Below are 22,274 nucleotides of genomic sequence, written 5' to 3'. Positions count from 1 at the left end.
CTACCCATCTCTTACCTATTTGTTTTCTCCATCTCATCTAGCTCCTCGTGGATGAATAACCATCCCTGTTTTCCCTCCGCCCACTGCCAGGGTCCCAGAAGCAATCTATAATGTGCATGACATATACAAGGATACTTTACTATATACACAACTCATAGATGAGATTTAATTGTTGCATTGAATCACAGGGCATATCAATTAACACAACTAGGTAGAACAATTTAGTTTGATTGAAATGGAGGATCGCCGCCCCCGACGCACGGCCGGCCAATAAAACTAACATGAAAGAGATGAGTTATCGACAGATGACCCTAATTGAATGGCTGCGAATTGGCGCCGGCCATGCTTGGCGACGGCCATCTTGACGCCAGAAAAACGCAATTCTGTTCAGCCCCTTCTTGGCTGAGAATAAGGTTGATCAGAATAGGTGCTCGAAACACGGCGGTACATAATTCTGCTTCGTATCTCTCAAAGGACTCTCTAGAAGCGTTGGTGAAATGTCGACCGTAATACATTAAGAGTCTAATATAACGATATAGTCAAAGAAGCGAAAACCCTAAGGGCAAAAATAGAAAATTGGTTGAATGTTTCAGAAGTGGCGCACCTAAGCTGATATCAATAGAAAAATTTGAATGTTAATATTGTAAATTATAATACATGAACGTAATATAAAACGTTATTCCTTTGCCGAAATCAATGATAAAAAAAAAAGGTAAAAGCGGATACACTAGCGTCGGCGAGCTTCGAGATCGCCAAGTTTGTTTATTGTTTGTTAGCGTGGACAAGACGAACTAACGGTCAAGTCTAATAAAATGGTCTACGCTCTAACTTAACCTTAAACTAACCTAACTTAACCTAGCCCACACCTAACCTAAACAAACCTAACCTAACCTAACCTAACCTAACCTAAAAAAACCTAACCTAAACAAAACATAACACTAACAAAAACCCTAACCTCCTATGGGATATGCATTTAGCATCCACTATGAGGTCATCCACACTAGAGTAAGAACCAATATTATTAGTTCACCTTATCCATTAGTTCGTCTTCCACAACAAACAAAAACAAGAGATTGGCGTCTCGAAGCTCGTCGATGTCAGGGCGTTTGTCGCTGGTATAGAAATATTTTTTAGGATTCGTTTTTGTTTATCAATTTCCACCAAGAAAAACTGATATTACCAATGATGTATATTGATTTACAAAAATAAAATAGAATTTTCTATTGATATATCGCTTAGTGTGTGCACCTCTTATGTAATACCTAGGAATTGAAACTAGGTCAAAACAATTAGGATCAGAGATTACCGTGAAATAGACTGATGGTAAATTTTTAGAAATGCACACCTACGCAATATAACGAATAAAAATTAATGTAATAATTTTATAAATTATATATAACATCAGACGTTAAATAATGGGCGATTTTCTTGGTAGAAATCAATAACAAAAAAGTTGCTAAAACCTATATACTAAAGAACAAAGTCGTGGCATTTGAACAATATGCCATGTTTATTTTAATAAATGCCGAGCTTGAATAAATAAGAGGATGATAAATTAGTTCATTCTACCAATCTAATCTAATCTACCTAACTTACTTAACCTATGTAACCTAACCTGTATTGAATAATTCGGTACCTCAAATTCTAAAGATCATCCGGGTCGTAGTCGTCGTCACGGCTGCTGACGGCCTGATCATTAATGTACCTCGGGCAATTAACAGACGACGACAGCACCCCGTGTTCTCTCATAAAGTCCAAGGAAGCCCTATTGTCTTTGTGATAGTGCTTATTAATGTCACCTGGAGTTGGAGAACACCCGGTCTACAACGTGAAAGCCATCGTCTAACTGACAGTGACTGGACTGGACAGACGACAACATGGCGTCCGTACCGTATCCTAGCGGATTCGTTAGTTAGTAGATATGCTTGTAGCATTTTTTTTTTTGTTATTTATTTCCGCCAAGAAAATCGCATATTACGTTCATGTATTATAATTTACAAAATTGATATTTAATTTTCTAATGCTATATCGCGTAGGTGTGCACAACTGAAATAATACCGTTATTATTTATCAATCAAAATCTGTGGCGTTGTCTTTATAGTTTCCTGCCACGGTTGCTTTCGTTACCTGTGGCGTTTGTCGTTACAACCCCAAATTTACAGTTGTCATTTTGTTTACCCCTTTCTTCGTCTTCCATCTTTGGCGTTATTGTTATTACCACCGGTACCTGTGTTATTGTCGTTGTTACCTACGATGTTATTGTTTTCATTGCCTTTGCTGTGGTAATTACTGTTACATGTAACATGGATATTGTTGTATAACTGGGGCTATGTGATCTAGCCTAGCCTCTCACTGGGTCCCAAGACAGGACTGTAGAACTTAACTATATGAAGAATTCTAGCCAAAAAAATTAACCTAATTTCAATGTAGACTCCCCCCCCCCGAAACAAACTGACACCCTTATCTAGTTAGTTCGCAGCAAAGAAACTAGAAAAAAAACTAAAACTAAGCTTAGGTACAGTCTGATGATTCAGGTGAATCTTGTTCTTGGGGGTCTATAAAACCAATACTGGGAGAAGTGGATTATATTTAGCAGATGCTATACGCCTGGAGGCTGTATCTATAGTATGTGTTCAAAAAACCATTAAAAGATTATTTCTCCATTAGTGTGGAGATCGAACTTGAGAAAAAAGGTGAAATTTGAGAAGCAGGTCATACGTCTTAGTCTCTGCTTCCCCCTAACCCCCAAGCAGTGTTGTCACTGTGATCCTCTGCCAGTTCCCACAAACGAGATTTTTTCCACAAAATTCCCGCAAGGAAATCTGGATTGCCACATTTTTCCCCACAAAAAGGAATTATTTCATACATAAATAAGTTCGTTGCAACATATGATTTGCCCACAAAACATCCCATGTGAGCAAATTTCTAGCACAAATTTCTGGAAAATTCCCACAAAATGGCATCCGTGCCATAAAGCCATTTCCATCACTAACAGGACAAAACACTTTAACACATCAATCAATACTTACAGTCAACACACAATTTCACACAACTGGTACAAAATATAATCGTTAAATGATGCCATGATTCTTTAAAAAACACTTGAAGCAGCAGTTTTCACACAAAAACACAAATATTTACACTAAACGCCCACACTTGGCACAAACCAATTCAAAACTAAAATGGCGTCCATCCGATTTTGTTGTTGCTGTAAAGGAAAACCCTGCGATTGGCTGAAACCGGTCACGGGGTTCAAAACAATTAGGTCATTGGCTGGATTGCTCTCCCTCTTACAAGTAAAAAAAAGGAGACAATTGTAGGAGTATAGCGAAAGATAAGATTATTGTCTATAATTACACGAGAATTGTGTGTGGGTTTGTGTATTTATATATATATATATATATATATATATATATATATATATATATGTGTGTGTGTGTGTGTGTGTGTGTGTGTGTGTGTGTGTGTGTGTGTGTGTGTGTGTGTGTGTGTGTGTGTGTGTGTGTGTGTGTGTGTTTGTGCACATGTGTGTTTGCGCATGTGTGTTTTTTTATATGTGTGATTCACCAAGGTCTTTGGATCATGTGTTAGACTCGTGATCGACAGCTATTTCCCTCTCGGAAGAGAGCTAAAAACTCATATATGACAGATCTATGGGTAATGCTGTGACTTTACACACACACACACACACACACACACACACACACACACACACACACACACACACACACACACACACACACACACACCCAACTCCCCGCCCACGAGAGTTGGAGAAATAACCCGCAGCGCATCGATATCAAAATTATTTCAGCCCTGGGCGGGATTCGAACCCGGACCTCCGTAGTGGCAGCCAGGAACTCTACCAACTGCGCCACGAGTTGTGTGTGTGTGTGTGTGTGTGTGTGTGTTTGTGCACGTGTGTGTTTGCGCATGTGTGTGTTTGTACAAGTGTGTGTGTGTGTGTGTGTGTGTGTGTGTGTGTGTGTGTGTGTTTGTGCATATCTCTGTCTGTACATGTGTGTGTTTGTGCACGTGTGTGTTTGCGCATGTGTATGCTTGTACATGTGTGTGTTTGTGCATGTGTGTGTATGAACGTGTGTGTGTCCATGTGTGTATGCACGTGTGTGTGTTGTGCATATGTATGTACATTGTTTATGTGTGTGTGTGTGTGTGTGTGTGTGTGTGTGTGTGTGTGTGTGTGTGTGTGTGTGTGTGTGTGTGTGTGTGTGTGTGTGTGTGTGTGTGCACGTAAGGTCGTGAGAGAGAGAGAGAGAGAGAGAGAGAGAGAGAGAGAGAGAGAGAGAGAGAGAGAGAGAGAGAGAGAGAGAGAGAGAGAGAGAGAGAGAGAGAAGACGGGGGGGAAACCCATTCGGGCTGCGTTAAAATATTATCCAACCACAGCCATTCTCCGCTCACACATATCCCCTACCTTCTCTCTTACCTGCTCAACAGACATTCCCCTCTTGCTCCAAGTTCCTTTCACCCCATTCATCCATCTCATGTTTGGTCGTCCCCTCAAGTTCACTCCATCCACCTCTGTTCCCCTTCCCTGCTCTCCCCTTCCCTACCCTCCCTTTCCTTTGATTACACTGGTAAAAAAAAAGAATTTGTCTCAAGAAAAAGGGACACTTATTTTTCACGCGTTTTTGCTTCCTAAATGAAAAAAGAAGAATCTCAAAATGTTTGTATTCCCACATAGCGTCCTCTTCCGCCCTCAGGTACCTCCTCGAGAACGGCAGCTGGACGGGGACGGTCGGGACGGTGCAGAGGGCCGAGGCGGACTTCTCCATGATGCTCTCGGTGACGTGGGAGCGAGCCTACTCAGTGGCCTTCACGCGAGCCTACTTCGTCGAGCCCATGACCTTCGTTATGAAGAAGCCGGGACCCCTCCCCCAGTGGCAGGCCATCATTCGCCCTTTCCCCAGTACGTTCCTTTACCTCCATGTGGTATTGGTAATTAAGTATTTTTAGGGTTTTTGACAACATCTCTACGGACCAGTGTTCATGTTTAACGAGAGATTCATCTCTCACCGGTAAGTGGTGCTGATCATTTTTGTCCTTATGGTCTAACCTCGGTTCTGCTACCTGCCCTCCCTCGTTCTCAAATCTCTCCTTGATAGCTTCTCCGACTCCACACATCTCTTGGGCGCGTCATTGCTTCCAAGGATAGAGGAGCTAGTTACTTAAAAAAAAAAAAAAAAAAAATCCTTCAAATTACAAACCCATAACCCTACATTGACCGGTAACGGCCCTCGGATCTTCCCGTAGATCTCTCTGGGAAGAAACGTCGGACCATTGCCTGGGCTCTCTTAGTGTGTATGGGACTGTTTCTGTGTCACGAGCTCATTGCAGGAAGCGAAGGAGGAAAAGGAAGAGGAGGAGGGAGAAGAGGAGGAAAAGGAAAAGGAGGAGGAGAAGGAAGAGAAGGAGGGAGAGGAGGAGGGAGAGGAGGAGGAGGAGGAGGAGGAGGAGGGAGAGAAGGAGGAGGAGGAAGAGGAGAAGGGAGAGGAAGAAAGGAGGAGGGGGGATAGGAGGAAGAAAGGAGGAGGGGGAAGAGGAGGAGAAAGGGAGCAGAGCAGCTGTCGAATGTCAACTCTCTTGAAATGAAAAGTTGGAGGCAATAAAAAGTTGACACCGAGCATCAGCCACTCGGGGCTGCGCTCCCAAATGGTGATAACAATGTTAACAGGTTTGAAGATGCACGACAGGGAGATGATTCTCTCTGACGTCCATCTTGCAGGCTCATCACATGCAGGTATCCGTCGTCGGTCTCGTAGACAGATGGAGAGAGACTTTATGATATAGACAGAGACAGAGATATTATGGAACAAATCACTAATTGTAGGGAAGTTTTCCAAACAATCAAAGCCGGCCATCACCAAAGACTTCACACTTGAACTAATGATCTGCTCCAAAAGAGTCACAACGGTAAAGTTGATAAAATCCTTGTTCAAATGCTACTATGCCCAGCTGGTGGGATTAGGAGCTGTATGCACCGGGAGATTACTGGACTAAAGATTTCAGTCGCTCCCAATCCAGGATATAAGTTCATATCTGGTTACAGTTCTTTTAGACGCTCTGCATTGACAGAACTCTCAATATGAGGTCCCAGGATCGAAGCTTTGATTACTATTAGACAGAGATAAATCTTGATAGATAGACAGAGGTGGAGAGACAGAAAGATAAAGAACCTGGATGTCCCTTTGCAGACCTTATGTGGGGCCTGGTATTGCTCACGGTGGTCGTCTCGGGACCTCTCCTCTGGTTCTTCATGTGGGCTTCCCAGGGCATCGAACGGAGGCGAAGTCCAAGACGTCTGGAAGTCTTCTTCGAAGATGTCGAGGCGCGCCGTCGGATCGGCCGTTGTTCTTTACGGCCTGCGGAGCCATCATGATGGAGTCGATGCCGATCTCTCCCAGGTAAATGAGTGAAAATAAGTCTTTGAGGTCTTTGATTCAGACAATAGGTATAAAAAAGTACAGCGTGTCCCTCTCAAAAAAAAAAAAAATGTATTGCCTTTTGCCTTCTTAAACCTAAATTTGTCCACTTTAAATTCGTTATTACGTGTCCCGCACCCTCTGTCTTAATAGTAATGGATTTGAACTGGATTTTTTTTTATCTTTAAGAAGGAAATAGAAATAGGCTAGAACTGGTTTACCAACAGTGGTTAACAAAGGGAATAAACTTCGTAACAATGAAATGAGCGCGGAATCAATTGGTTGTCTTAAGAGAATATTAGATAACTTTATAGATGAGGATGAAAAAGGGACATAGAACTGCCTGGTGTAGCCCCTATGGTCTCTTGCCATCTCCTCCATTATTATGTTCTTCTGGTCTCATGGATCCTCTTCAGGACTTCGAGCTCTCGAGTCTTCGTGGGGATGTGGTGGCTCTTCTGCATCCTGACGACGACGGCCTACAAGGGAATCCTCATCTCCCACTTGACCATCCCGAGCACGAGTCCGACCCTAGACACCCTCGAGCAGCTGGCCGACAGCAGCTTCGAGTGGGGCATGCTCGACACCTATGGGTCCGGGTACCAGCTGTTCAGGGCTTCGACAGTAAGTATGGACATACGCACACATGCATACGTACTCAAAAATTGATTCTGTTTTGTGGTTTTCTCGTTTAGTTGATTCACTGCCTGCAAATGGTCTGTGAAGTTTTCTGCTCCTAAATCCATTCTTGTATATTAGATTGTGTTACGGGCGGCTGTTATGTGAAGATACGTTACGTATAACGGATAAGAACCAGCTCACTTCTAGAAGCCACTGTAGGACTGAACTATCTGGTCAGGGCCTAGATAATTCGTAAGACTAGAAGTAAAGGTAACAAAGAAGATTCCAGGAAAGGAATATTAAACTAGCGATAAAACTAGTAAACGAATTTATTAAATGGAATATATTTACAGGCAATCAACACAAAAGAGAATGGGCAGCAGGGTCAATGGGACCGTTTCACGATTATAAGAATATGGAAATTATCGTTCAAATAAGAAACAAGATAAGTATACAATATGGTACTATCTAAGTACAAAGAGATCAGGAACATGCATCAGAATAAGTAATAATAAGTACAAATATAAGTAAAGTAATGCAATGTATATCAGACACGTAATGTAGGCAAAAAGGGTGATCACTTCACACCAACTCGTCTCATGAATTCTAAACCTTCTAGTTTTTATCAAGAGATCAATATGTGGGAAAATGACAACGAGTGAGCGAATTCAACCGCTTATATACCATTGGACCGGAAGCGGAATACTTCCGGGTGAGTGTGCGGGTGAGGAGGAGGGTAAGTTAACACACGTCAACATGGGTCGTTTTAGGACCCTCGACTCGCTTGAACAATCTATTTATTTAGTAACTGTCAAATCTGTGCGCTCCGAACTATTCAGGATTTTTGCTTGTCTGTTTGTTCTACAAGAGTGGCGCACCTCTCTCCGCACGTAGGCAAGATTACATATAGTGGACGGGCGTTACTGCTTAACATTGTTACAATACATACATAGACAAGAAATATGAACATAGTTATGTAATACAAAGGAACACAATTCTATAACATAATTACACATATGACGTAATATCTAATATTACGTTACACCTCCACCGTTTGGGAAAGCTTTTCACTATCTGTTGAAAAGCTATGTTCTAGAAAGGACGTCGGCTAAAACATTAAAGACGCCTTTTATATGATGAATTGTTTAGATTAAAGGGTTGGAGTAATAAACTCCAACGTGTAAGTCCTCGGATTCTTGGTTTTCATAGTCTGTAGGAACTTTAAGGGGTTGTGATCCGAATATACTTGAATGGTAGTTGAGGAACCCAGGTAGATTTCGAAGTGGATAAGGGCCTGGACCAAAGCGAGCGTCTCCTTCTCAATTGTTGAGTAGTTCTTCTGCGCAGGGGACAGCTTCTTGCTGTAGTAGGCGATAGCGTGAAGAACTTCATTGTGTTCTTGCAAGAGGGCGGCACCGATACCGGTGTCGCTGGCGTCGACTTGCAGAAGAAAGGGTCGTTGGAAATCGGGTGCCCTTAGAACTGGTGCGTTAGTGAGAAGGGACTTCAGGTTTTTGAAGGCCGTCTCACAGGTAGGTGTCCACACGAAGTCGTGGTCTTTTCTCAACAGGTCAGTCAATGGTTCTGCTACATCTTGTTTCTCAGATAAGTGTCCTACTTTTATCTGATGATTTTTTGTATCCGAGAGTTTTCCAAGGGAATCTCAGGAGGATTAGGCAGGTTATCAGGAGGCTCTTCCGATTCTATTGTGGTAGAGCTGCAAGCTGGAATTGGATCTCTGGAATGATAAGGTTTTAAGGTATTTATGTGACAGAGACGGGAACTCTTTCTTCTGTCTGGAGTTTTGATTATGTAGTTGAGATCACTGGCTCTGGACAAGACTTCATAGGGTCCTTTGTATTTAGCCTGCAATGGATCTCCTGGTATGGGAAGATAAAGTAACACTTGATCTCCTGGAGAGAAAGTTCTAAGTTTAGAATTTTTATCATACCGGACCCTTTCATTACTCGTTTGAGCATTCGTCAAGTTCTCTCTTGCCAACTTCCAAGCTTCTAAACAACTTCTCGGTGACCTGGGACACGTATTTCAAAGAAGGAACAGGTGGTTCTTCTTTCATCCATTGTTCATGAAGTATCTTAGGGGACCACGGACTTCATGACCGAAGACTAATTCTGACGGGCTGAATCCAAGGCTTTCTTGAATTGTTGTTCGGGTGGCGAACAACAAAAAGGGGAGTCCGTCTTCCCAATTTCGAGTGTTTCTCAGCACAGAAGATTCTTAACATTGTCTTGAGCGTTTGGTGAAAGCGCTCTAGAGCACCTTGTGTTTGAGGATGATAGGCGGAGGAAGTTACATGATTTATACCTAGTGTTACAAGAGTTTCTCTAAACTTGTTGGAAAGAAAATTACTTCCTTGATCACTTTGAATGTTCTTAGGAAATCCTACCATAGTGAAATATTTCAACATTTCTCTGATTATGTTTTGAGCTTTAAATATTTTTTCAAAGGAATTGCTTCTGAAAACGAGTGCTCATACACATGATTGTAAGAATGTACTGATTTCCTTTACTTTAAGGAGGTAAATGTCCTACACAGTCAATAAGAACTTTTTTAAATGGCTCTTCCATTACAGGAATGGGATGGAGTGGAGCTTCTACAATTATCTGGTTGGGCTTACCTACAAGTTGACATGTATGACATGTTTTACAATATTGGGCAACATCTTTGACAACCGCGGGCCAATGGAAATGTTGGGTTAATGTTGAAACAAGGTCTTTCTTAACCCCTAAGTGACCTGCTAAGGGAGTATCATGAGCCAATCTTAGAACATTATTCCTGAAACCAAGAGGGAGGACTATTTGATTTCCTTACTTGCCATGGCTGGTCAGCGGTTGCGGTGGATGCTCTCCATTTTCGCATTAGGACTCCGTTTTCTATATAGAAAACCTCGTGACATATTTTCAACTTCTTCTGGAGATGAAACAATCTCGTACAAATTTTTTAAGAGAATGATCTGACTTCTGTTCTTTTGATTAATTCTGCTCTAGATAGAGAAACTGGTGAAGAAGAAGATGGGTCAGTTTTGGGAGAATAGGGATTCTAAATTATAGGTCTCCTCTTCCGATTTCTTGTACTGAGATCTGGTTACAGCACAAGCGGAAACAACTGTAAGTTATCTGAAGGTTTTACTGAGGTCTTAGGGTTATTTGTTATTAAGGGAGAAATGACTTTGCTTCTCAGCGATGTCATTGGCCAACAATAAGGATATTCCTACTATGGGAAGAGAGTCTACTACTGCTACTTTAACCATTCCGGTTGTTAAATCAGACCGCAAGAAAACATTATGTAGATGGACATTTTACAATTCCTCCAACTCCTTCTATCAATATATCATAACCTGTATATGACTCACCCAGATTCTGCAAGACAGAATTTAAAATCAGACTTTGCTTTGCTCCTGTGTCTCGGAGTATGGAAATAGGATATTGTTGTGAACTACTACTATGAGATATAGTTCCTGAAGATACAAATGGTTTGAAACAAGGATCATGATCTGATGAGGGGGGTTCTATATTAACTTGACAATACCTGGCTTCTTTGGTAAGTGTATCCTGAATAGAGGATTTTGAATCGTCCTGATTTTATATTACTTACAAGAGTTTGGTGTCTTATTGGAGAATGAGGGTGTCAGTCTCTTTCTGCAATTAGAAATGTGATGGCCAACCTGTTTACAATATGAACAAGTTACAGGGGGATTAGTCTTAAAACCTTTCCATTCTTTGCCAAGGTTGGTTTGGAGGATATTGATTGAAATCAGACCTGTAACTGAAATGTGATGGGCTAGACTGATTTTCAAAGTGTTTCTTTGGGGACCAAGGATCAGAGTATTTTGTTGAATCTGGAATATATGACTTTGACTTTTGGGATTCCATTTGTCTTGACTTAGGTTTATGATTTAGTGTGAACTCATCAGCCAATACAGCAGCTTTAGTTAAAGTTTCGGGAACATGATCATCTATAAAAATCCTAAGATCTGTCTCTAAGGTATTCTTAAACTGCTCCAATAAAATCAACTGTTTAAGTCTATCTAAGGTGTCCGTTTCACTAGCCAAACACCACCTATTGAATAACCTCTCTTGTTGAGCCGCATATTCTACGTATGTTAACTGAGGTGTCTTCCTATAATGTACGGAATTTCTGTCTATAGGCCTCTGGTATTAGTTCATAAGCTTTTAAAATACAAGCTTTCATATTATCATACTCGCTTTCCTGCTTCTGAAAGAGAAGTATAAATTTGCTGAGCCTTACCCTTTAATTGTGTTTGAATGTTTAATGGCCAATTTTCTTTAGGGATTTGTAACTGTTGCGCCAATTTTTTCCCACTGAAGAAAGAAAATTTTCTGGCTCTCCCCTCTGAAAATTGGGGTAGAAGTTTTACATACTTGGAAATATCTATATGACCTTCCTGAACTACGGGTTGTCTATCAACAATCCTAGCTTCTACTTCTGCCTTCTTTAATTCTAACTCTGCCAATTTGACTTTAGTTTCGTTCTCCTCTTTCTATTTGTTTCACTTTAGCTTCCTCTTCTCTAGCTCTAAATTCTGCCTCAATTTGCATTTGTTTCAGTTTAGTTTTCCTCCTCTTTAGCTTTAAATTCTGCCTCAATTTGCATTTGTTTCAGTTTAGTTTCCTCCTCTTTAGCTTTAAATTCTGCCTCAATTTGCATTTGTTTCAATTTAGCTTCCTCCTCAAATTCTACTCTCCTGACCTTTAATTCAATCTCCTTAATCTTAAGTTCGGTTAGTCGTGCCTCTATTTCTAACCTATTTGAAGGAATTTTGTATAGCTGTAATCTCTTCTGGAGATAAGATCTCATCTTCGATCAGATTTTCAACGAGTTCCTGAAGTATTTTTTTTCTTTCGTAAACTTGTATCAATGTCTACTCCAAAGTGCTTGCCTATTTCTATCAAAGTGTATTTAGTTTGTTTCTTTAAGAAACTTACCTTGGGATTTTTGAACGAATTCTTGAATTATATCATCCATCTCTATAAGAATGTGTTAAATACCTGATCAAATATCCTTGGCAAGGGTCGCCACTTTGTTACGGGCGGCTGGTATGTGAAGATACGTTACGTATAACGGATAAGAACCAGCTCACTTCTAGAAGCCACTGTAGGACTGAACTATCTGGTCAGGGCCTAGATAATTCGTAAGACTAGAAGTAAAGGTAACAAAGAAGATTCCAGGAAAGGAATATTAAACTAGCGATAAAACTAGTAAACGAAATTATTAAATGGAATATATTTACAGGCAATCAACACAAAAGAGAATGGGCAGTAGGGTCAATGGGACCGTTTCACGATTATAAGAATATGGAAATTATCGTTCAAATAAGAAACACAAGATAAGTATACAATATGGTACTATCTAAGTACAAAGAGATCAGGAACATGCATCAGAATAAGTAATAAGTACAAATATAAGTAAAGTAATGCAATGTATATCAGACACGTAATGTAGGCAAAAAGGGTGATCACTTCACACCAATCGTCTCATGAATCTAAACCTTCTAGTTTTTATCAAGAGATCAATATGTGGGAAAATGACGACGAGTGAGCGAATTCAAACCGCTTATATACCATTGGACCGGAAGCTGGAAATACTTCCGGGTGAGTGTGCGGGTGAGGAGGAGGGTAAGTTAACACACGTCAACATGGGTCGTTTTAAGGACCCTCGACTCGCTTGAACAATCTATTTATTTAGTAACTGTCAAATCTGTGCGCTCCGAACTATTCAGGATTTTGCTTGTCTGTTTGTTCTACAAGAGTGCGCAACCTCTCTCCGCACGTAGGCAAGATTACATATAGTGTGATGGGCGTTACTGCTTAACATTGTTACAATACCATACATAGACAAGAAATATGAACATAGTTATGTAATACAAAGGAACACAATTCTATAACATAATTACACATATGACGTAATATCTAATATTACGTTTACAATTGGGGTAAATACAGTTAGATAAATGCACAGAAATACACATGCACATGCACATACAGGCACACGTGCATATACACACGATTCGATGGCGCGGTGGCAGAGGTCCCGGCCGCCACTACGGCGGTCAGTGTTCAAATACCGCCCAGGGCTGAAGTAATTTCAGTATCGCTGTGCTGCGGGTCGTTATTCCAACTCTCGTGGGCGGGGAGTTGGGTGTGTGTGTGCGTGTAAGGTCACAGCATTACCCATAGATCGGGTGAGCTCTGATCCAAGACCATGCTGAATCACATACACGTAAAGCACACATACACATAAACACATGCACATGTACACATACTGTGTATACATGTACCTGGTACTGTCTGTGCTAAAAACCTTTATATATATACATCACTGGTGAGAAATGTAGGAACACATTTGTAAATCACAACCAACACCACAGTCGGACGAAAGAAAGAGTTGAGTAAGCGAGAATATATATTTCGATTGCTAACTGCAATCCTCTTCACTTCTGAAGAGGATTGCAGTTAGCAATCGAAATATATAGTTTCGCTTACTCAACTCTTTCTTTCATCCGACTGTGGTGTTAGTTGTGATATATACACATGGTATGCGTGATACTTTCTTGCATTTTTACGAATCAGTGTTGAATAACTCTCCTCTCATTATATATTTTTTTCGTCTGCCTCCAGTCAATTTTATTCACCTGAAGGGTAGCCCCAAAGGGTTGAAGGTAAAGGGTGCCTGTTAACATGACCTCCCTCTCCTCTCCTGCAGGTGCCCATCTACAAGAGGCTCTTCGAGGACATGCAATACGCGAATATGAAGGTCTCCATGGAGAAGGTCCTGGACAGTGGATACGCTTTCATTTCCTGGAAGACCTACTTCAGGAACCTCATCGCCAAAGACTTCACGGACAGTAACGGCTACACCGCGGTTCACATCGCAAGGGAAGACTTCTTCCCTGCGGGCTTTGGGTGGGCGTTTCCCAAGGGCTCCCTCTACCTGACGAAGTTCGACCAGCTGGTCCAGAGGCTCATAGAGTCTGGACTGATCGAGAAATGGATGTCCGACCTCATCCGGAATTCCGCCCTGCAGAGCCGGATGGCGTTACGGGCGAAGAAGGAGTCTGCCAAAGAGCAAGAGGGGTCTCCCCCGGCGGCGACGGCAGACCCGGAGAACCCTGTGCCCTTGGCCTTCACCATTTACCACCTGCAGGGCGCCTTCTTCGCCATCTTTATCGGGTTCTCCTTGTCCGTCTTGGCCTTCCTGGCAGAGCTCTGCTTCGGGAATTCCCGTAAGGATGAAAGACCAAAGACAACAGATGAAGGGGAACAGGAATCAGAGTAGGTCTAAGAGAACAAGGAGGGAACAGGCATAAGACTAGATCTAAGACGTCAAAGAGTAGATTACAAACCAAAGTAAATCAAGGACATTAAAAGGTGGAAGAGAAATCAAACAAGGTCTAGAACGCCATAAGGTGGAAAGGAAATAAAAGTAGGTTCAAAACATGAAAGTAGGGTTAAGGGAGTACAAATCAAAATAGTTTCAAGAAACAAAGAAGAGGAATGAAAGTCTTCCGACATCCAACGTAGCGACGAACATCGCCTCCATCACTTCATCAACCTGACGATTCTTAAGGAAACGTTCGTTAAGAAGAACCAATGGATTTTAGATCAACTCTATTTGGTTGATGTCCCTGAGTTATTACAACATCTTCATGTCCATGTACAATTGAAACAGTCGGACAATTATGAAGGTGCGGTGGTAGATGAAACTTAAAGAGTCGAGTTTGGAGTTTCATTCAGAACCAGACGTTCTGACCTCTTGGTTCTTCTTCACTGAAGAAGGCCCGTGAGGTCGAAACGTCTGGTTCTAAATAAAACTCCCTCGTTTAGCCTTAAAATTTCATTGCTACCTCTCATCTATGTTCTGTCAAGCTCGACAATTGCTCATTACTAATTCTGTAAGCTTCAGAAAAGTTGGTGTGTATGCAAAATTTCATGTTCAATCCATCTTACGTTGGTCAGACTACAAAGCAACTAATTAATCATCGTGAGAAATGGGAATCAGAGAAAAGTCGGTCACGAGATATATATATAATACATTTGGATTTCAGTACATTTGATCATCAGTCTGAGTGACTGAGTGGGCAGGTGCCAAGGCTGTAATTACGTGTATAAGTAATAGAGAACAGAGGAAATTGAAGGTCCAATGGAACCTATCTAGTGAGTCAGCGTTAGATATAACAAAATTTTACTTTAATTGAATAAGTGTATTAATATATAAACAGAGAGAGAGAGAGAGAGAGAGAGAGAGAGAGAGAGAGAGAGAGAGAGAGAGAGAGAGAGAGAGAGAGAGAGAGAGAGAGAGATTGAGAGAGAGATTGAGAGAGAGATTGAGAGAGAGAGAGAGAGAGAGAGAGAGAGAGAGAGAGAGAGAGAGATTGAGATTGTAGGATTATTGGGAATTAATTGAGCAACACATGTATTTAGTAAATTATCTTCAACTTTATCACAAGTACTTTCTCATGTTCCCTCCTTTCCATACCTCATACACAGGTATATGTGAATTTTTCATTTAATTTGTTTTCCCAACCCATCGACACTTTTCGCCGAAGATACGATTAAATAGACCCACTCTGCTTCGTTACTTTCCCCGGTGACTGCTCCAGCCTATAGACGAGTGAATGGAGGAGTTGGAGAAGAAGAATTTGTAGACCAAAGCGACGACGACTTTGAGAGAAACTTTCCCGATTCATGGACTCAACGTCCTCCCCATCCAGTCGTCTCGTGAATGAAAGGTCGTCCTGATTTCCCGTCACACCGCTCGGAATCGAGGACAATGCAGCGAGGCACAGCGCCTCTATAGTAGGATGTCACAGCTACCCTCCCCCTCCACCTCCCCCTCCATCACCACCACCACCGAACGTAAGCCCTAGAGTACAGATTCCCGGCCCCCCTCCCTCTCCCTCTCCTTCTCCCCCTCCCCCTCTCTCTCTCGTTCATTGCTGTCTACTTATTTCTCCTCCTGGTTTGCAATCTGTTGGATTTTTTTTTCTTGCTTCTTTTTATGTTTCGCTGCCACCCTCCCTTCCTCCGCACAAAATTTTTGACGCGTAATAAAGAGGTTTCCACCGACATGGATTTTGATTATCAAAGATATCTACAAGAACAACATCCGCTTTTCACATCAAAATATTTACTTAAGAACCACACAACAACAGTGAACAGGTGGTCAGGTTGGTTACTTACGAATCGTTCCTTCATCCTATGGCGACCACGAGGGAACATATGAAGTACACAACGATACGCCAGTGGATCCAGCCTCGAGGCGATTTGGTAACTCAGACCGAAACAGACACAAATGTCTTTAGTAAATTTTCTTTCTCGTTCCTCTACCCACAATTTTGAGACTGAAGGAAGGCGAGGAGCCTACTCCGGGAGGCGTTTAGTATCTGCGGCCGAAGTAGTTACCTTTGATCTATTATACACTTTGGGAATTGTTGGGGGCAGATAACACAGTCTCTGCTGGAGTCTAGATCCACTGGCGGCGGCGCCAACAGGCGACATGACGTCATTCCCGGAAATGAAAGTTCTCGACAATGAGAAAGAGGACGATTTTCATTACGAACTGACGTTCATTTTAATAAAAAATTACTGCAATACATTTCTAGCATTTTGCATAATACTTTTTTCAATAATCGGTTCACTTCTGAGAAGATATCCACATACTAGACGTTATTGATAATACAATTTTTGGTATCTCTGAAGGAGGAATTTCACATAACTATCAAGACTCGATCTCAGTTTTAATAATAACAAGTTATCTCCTGTTTTACAGACTGGAAACCCGGAGCCCCACAGAAACAGGCAACGGTCCTTGGGCCATTGTATATGTATCACTAGGAAAAAGGGTTGGACTCTTGTCTATATTCTATCATCATGGAACTGTTTCCAAAGGAAGAAGAGGATGAGGGTGAGAAGGGAGAGGGTGGAGGAGGTATGGAAGGGAAGCAGTCACCTCTTGTCAGCTCTCCTTATTATATATATATATATATATATATATATATATATATATATATATATATATATATATATATATATATATATATATATATAAAGGAGGATAGACCTTTTTGTGTGTGTGTGTGCGCGCGAGAGAGCGAGTGTGTGGGAGAGCGAGAGCAATTAGAGCGAGAGCGTGAGTGTGGGAGAGCGAGAGAGAGAGAGAGAGCGAGAGAGAGCGAGAGCAAGAGAGCGAGAGCAAGAGAGCGAGAGCAAGAGAGCGAGAGCAAGAGAGCGAGAGCAAGAGAGCGAGAGCAAGAGAGCGAGAGCAAGAGAGCGAGAGCAAGAGAGCGAGAGCAAGAGAGCGAGAGCAAGAGAGAGCAAGAGTGAAAGCAAGAGAGCAAGAGCGAGAGAGAGCAATAGTGAAAGCGAGTGAGAGCGAGAGTGAGGGCGAGAGAAAGCGAGAGAGTGAGAGCGAGAGAGAACGAGTGAGAGCGAGCGAGAGCGAGATCGAGCGAGAGAAAGCGAAATCGAGAGAAAGCGAGAGCGACAGAGAGCGAGATATATAGATAGAGATACATCTATTTTGGAAGGCTGATTGCCAGCCCTTTGAGGTTGCACCTCCAGATGGGAGCAAACGTGTCGATGAAATTTGAAGACTGAACGACGGGGAGACCATCCTCTCCGCCGTCTCTTCCAAGGAACTTCCCCCCCCACACACACACGCTCAAGTAAACCCCCATATTTGGTCCCGGTTCTACCATGTTTGGATTCGATTCCTGTAATTGATACACATCTCAGATAAGTCTTATTTATTCCCTAGACAAGTGCTTCCTGCCTGGGCTGCATCTGGGAAACGAACGTGGGAGAGAATCATCTCCCCGTCGCTCGTTCTCAGATTCCACCTATACCCATGTGCACTGGTGACGTCATTGGAAGCGTGCTGGTCTCACATTCGCTTAGTTGTGGGTTCGAATCCCGCACCTACAACTATCCGATTCCCGGCAGTGACTTACCTGTACAAACTGTCCCCTAAGCGCATAATGGAGCAAAGGTAACGGCTTCGGCCGCAATTTCTAAGCGCCTCCGGGCTTTCGTGGGCTCTTCACTACCGCACCTCCACCTGGAGGTGCAGCCCCGAGGGGCTGGTAGTTGGTCTCCGGACCGTCCCCATCCCCTTCACGAGATCTCCGTCATCTTTAAGACGACGACATTCGGCGACTGCTCCCTATTTCGTCAGCTTCGCCCCCATCGTCTTCCTCCTCCTCCTCCTCGTCCTCTTGCTGCTCCTCCTCGTCCTCTTGCTCCTCCTCCTCGTCCTCTTGCTCCTCCTCCTCGTCCTCATCCTTCTCATTCTTGTCCTCCTCTTCATCCCCTCCTCTCCCGTTTTTGTCCTCTTCCAGTGGATGCAAAAGAACAAATATTTTTTCCTTTTTTCAGTCGTGCTGACTAGACCTTTTCAAAAAGCTAGTTAGGATGGAGGTTTGGTCACGTAACGACAATCCAATTTAGTGAAGGGGATTTCTGAAGAAGTTGAGATCCAGATTTAATCGCTCTCACTTGTGTGTGGCTTAAAAAAAGGTAAATTAGATACTACAGAAATTTTGTGCGTATAGTGTAATTCTGTCAAACACTGATGTCAAGGCACTTTATTGTGTGTACAAGAGAGTTGGAACATGCAGAGAAATATTTACAGGCATATTGGTAAATAACGTTAGAATATATTTTCCTGATACTCTATAGTAATAAAAGCTAATACAAGTTAATTTATCAATACAAGTTAACGAGAAGAAAAATGCAGCAGTGTGCTTTGTCATAATTAACAAAAAATGTGTCAATACATTTTTGAACGTGTACAAACTCATAAATACTAATCATGTTAATCAGAATTTATGATGCGTAAGCAATACTCCATTATCAAAAAGAAGAATGTAAACACTGATATTATATATAAAGGTATTTTCATAAAAATTAATCTAGCACTCATTTGGCCGGCATGTACATGATAAACACACTTCTCGATCTAATACGAAGAAAAATATTCACTAAAATGAATCAATCTAGCACAAATCTAGTGCGCGTATTCAGAGTAAATGTACAAAGGTTTTCTCAGAAAGTGTACTTAGAACAAATCCGTTGGTGTGCGTATTCCATATAAATATAAAGGATTTTTCATAGAAACTTAACATAGGGCAAATATTTTAGCGCTTGCATCTTCACAATAAACGCACAGAGATTTCCATAAGTTAACTTAAGAAAAATACGTCGGTATGTGTGTACAGCTTCACCGTAAATTTACAGGAATTGTCACAGAAATTTAACATAGGACAAATCCTTTGGTACGCGTATTCACAGTACATATACAGCGATTTCCATAGAAAGTTAACTTGCGAGAAATCCTCTGGTGCGCGCGTCTTCAAGGGTCCGTGGTAGCGACGAGGCCGAGCCGCAGTTTGAGCATCCTCTTCCTTCGAATATTGGAGAACCACCTGTTGAGGTGACGCTTCCCGAGTCCGGTTTGGAGGACCAGGAGGTCCTTCTCGGCTTCAGTCGGGAACGGGTAGTCGGAATTCTCTCGCAACCAGGTCGTCAGTATCTTCAAAGTCTGGAGATGCAACAAACAATTACAGTTGCAAGCAAACGTATTTCACGGTACAAAACTCAAATTTTGCCCGAAAACTACTTTTATCTATTTAAGAGGATTACCTAACTGTAAGCTAAATACTACATAGGAAAATATACTATATACTCGACAAATACAAATATATATACTAACGTTGTAAGAACAGTAACGGACGTAAAATATTTTTCGTGATTGTGCATCAAGAAAAAGAGAGTGAGCGAACGAGCAAGTGAAGTATCATCATGCAAGTGAAGTATCATCATGCAAGTAACTTTATTTGTTAATCATTCCATTCTCTCCTCGAGTTTCACTAGGTGGTGGAATGTCCATATCCCCACAGTGACCGGCAACGGTTCTTCCAGTTCTCTCTGGGAAGAAGCTTTGGATTGTTGTCCGTATTGTTTGAGTGTAAGACTTCTTCTATGTCTCCGGCTCAAAGTGGTATGGAGGAAGGAGCAACTTCCGGTTGACATCTCTCCATGTGTGAAAAAGTTGAAGTTGGTATAGAGAAATCTTGGACTCAGGAGATCGAATGCCAGCCCCTTAAGGCTGCACCTCCTGGAAGTGAGAGGGTTGAAGACGGGTTTTGAAAATGAATGACTTTGCTGTCCCTCCTGCGGAACCACCACATACAAGCAAATACCCGTTATTGGTTTATTTGTTAACTGATCAATAGTAATTCAATACAAAAGAATGGAGAAAGAATGGAGAGGAAATGTTCCGCGGGTCAAGAGGGTCCGCGGGTCAAGAGGGTCCGCGGGTCAAGAGGGTCCGCGGGTCAAGAGGGTCCGCGGGTCAAGAGGGTCCGCGGGTCAAGAGGGTCCGCGGGTCAAGAGGGTCCGCGGGTCAAGAGGGTCCGCGGGTCAAGAGGGTCCGCGGGTCAAGAGGGTCCGCGGGTCAAGAGGGTCCGCGGGTCAAGAGGGTCCGCGGGTCAAGACGGTCCGCGGGTCAAGACGGTCCGCGGGTCAAGACGGTCCGCGGGTCAAGACGGTCCGCGGGTCAAGCGGGTCCGCGGGTCAAGAGGGTCCGAGGGTCAAGATGATTTGAGGGTCACGATGATTCGAGGGTCACGATGAACTGGGTGTCAAGATGGTCCGCGGGTCAAGAAGGTCCGCGGGTCAAGATGGGCCGGGGTTTAAGACAAGCCGCTCTTGGGTTACAGAAAACTTCAAGGTATCCTTAATTATCAAGTGTTAACCACCAAATGTGGGCGACACTTTAGCCCGTCGTTAAAGTACCGCGATATAACAAGTACTCGAACAAGTAGAGCGCACCAAGGTGGTATAACGATGTCTCCAAAGCTGTTAGCTCAAGCGCTTCGATAACGGAAGGCGAGTGGGTCGTCTTACGCCTTGCCTTCCCTAATGATCCACCTTGACGGGCAACGCCCTTTGTTCCCTGGCGTGGCCAGGGTGCCACAGCTTCTGAGCTCAAAGGTAAACAGAAGAAGAGGTTCGGCACCGATCCGGGATAAGGTGAAAAAGCGGCACCTTTGGCACTCGTCACCATATTACTCCCACGAAGTGGGATTTGAGAAACCCTTGGTAGGGCAAAACCCTGTCACTTGCGGAAAGCCGTTGGGTCTCTTAGGCCCACGTTGGGTCACCTCCCCTCCATAGCAGGGCTGTTGGGAACCAACACAGTAAGCCTGCAGGTGTCTCGGGACTCAAACTCACGACCATCTTCTTACGAATTCGGGGCAATATCCACTGGGCTACCGCACGGAACCAAAAAAAAAAAAGAGCATATACTTCGATTCCATTTTCTACAAATTTTGCTTGACTGACGATTGCGATCATTTCTGTCCTGACGGGAAGACTTGCAGGATTCTGCTCTGGTTGATGCCAAGTTATGTAATTAAGCGTAAACGCGCACGTACACGCGCAAAGACACACGCCCAGGTATGTACTTGTGGAGCAAGTTGGGTGAGAATGCAGTCCAGCCCAACAACATTTGAAACGAATTTAAGACAAAATTTGACGAGTGGAGGCAAAGAGACGGGACTCCATGAGCACAAATATTTCCCCGTATAGTACTAGGTAAGTGCAACTAGTTTATTGCAACTATGTAAATGCAACTAGCTAAACAACTACGTAAATGCAACTAGCTAAACAACTACGTAAATGCAACTAGCTAAACAACTAGGTAAATGCAACTAGCTAAACAACAACGTAAATGCAGCTAGCTTAACAACTCGCTAAACGCAACTAGGTAAATGGATTACCTAAATGCAACTAGGTAAATGCGACTAGGTAAATGCGACTAGGTAAATGCAACTAGGTAAATGCGACTAGGTAAATGCGACTAGGTAAATGCGACTAGGTAAATGCGACTAGGTAAATGCGACTAGGTAAATGCGACTAGGTAAATGCGACTAGGTAAATGCGACTAGGTAAATGCGACTAGGTAAATGCGACTAGGTAAATGCGACTAGGTAAATGCGACTAGGTAAATGCAACTAGGTAAATACAACTGGGTAAATGCAACTGGGTAAATGCAACAAGGTAAAGGCAACTAGGTAAAGGCAACTAGGTAAAGGCAACTAGGTAAAGGCAACATGGTAAATGCAACTAGGTAAATGCAACATGGTAAATGCAACATGGTAAATGCAACAAG

The 22,274-nt window shown here is 42.6% G+C and overlaps 1 protein-coding gene across 1 annotated transcript; it reads left to right on the top strand.

The window, feature by feature from the left end:
- The first annotated feature begins 985 nt into the window (after positions 1-985).
- Positions 986-20,248, top strand: LOC143032583 (uncharacterized). Its single transcript, XM_076197449.1, has 9 exons — positions 986-1,005; positions 2,668-2,693; positions 4,703-4,927; positions 5,849-5,931; positions 6,213-6,422; positions 6,807-7,064; positions 13,806-14,374; positions 19,457-19,677; positions 20,151-20,248. The coding sequence occupies exons 1-9, from the start codon at positions 986-988 to the stop codon at positions 20,246-20,248; spliced, it is 1,710 nt and encodes a 569-aa protein (XP_076053564.1).
- Positions 20,249-22,274: the final 2,026 nt, after the last annotated feature.

Source organism: Oratosquilla oratoria, chromosome 14 (genome assembly GCF_046742065.1).
Source record: "Oratosquilla oratoria isolate Oo_2021 chromosome 14, ASM4674206v1, whole genome shotgun sequence".
NCBI classification, from domain to species: domain Eukaryota; kingdom Metazoa; phylum Arthropoda; class Malacostraca; order Stomatopoda; family Squillidae; genus Oratosquilla; species Oratosquilla oratoria.
Note: the sequence above shows the minus strand (reverse complement) of the source record. Positions and strands in the feature narration are given on the sequence as shown.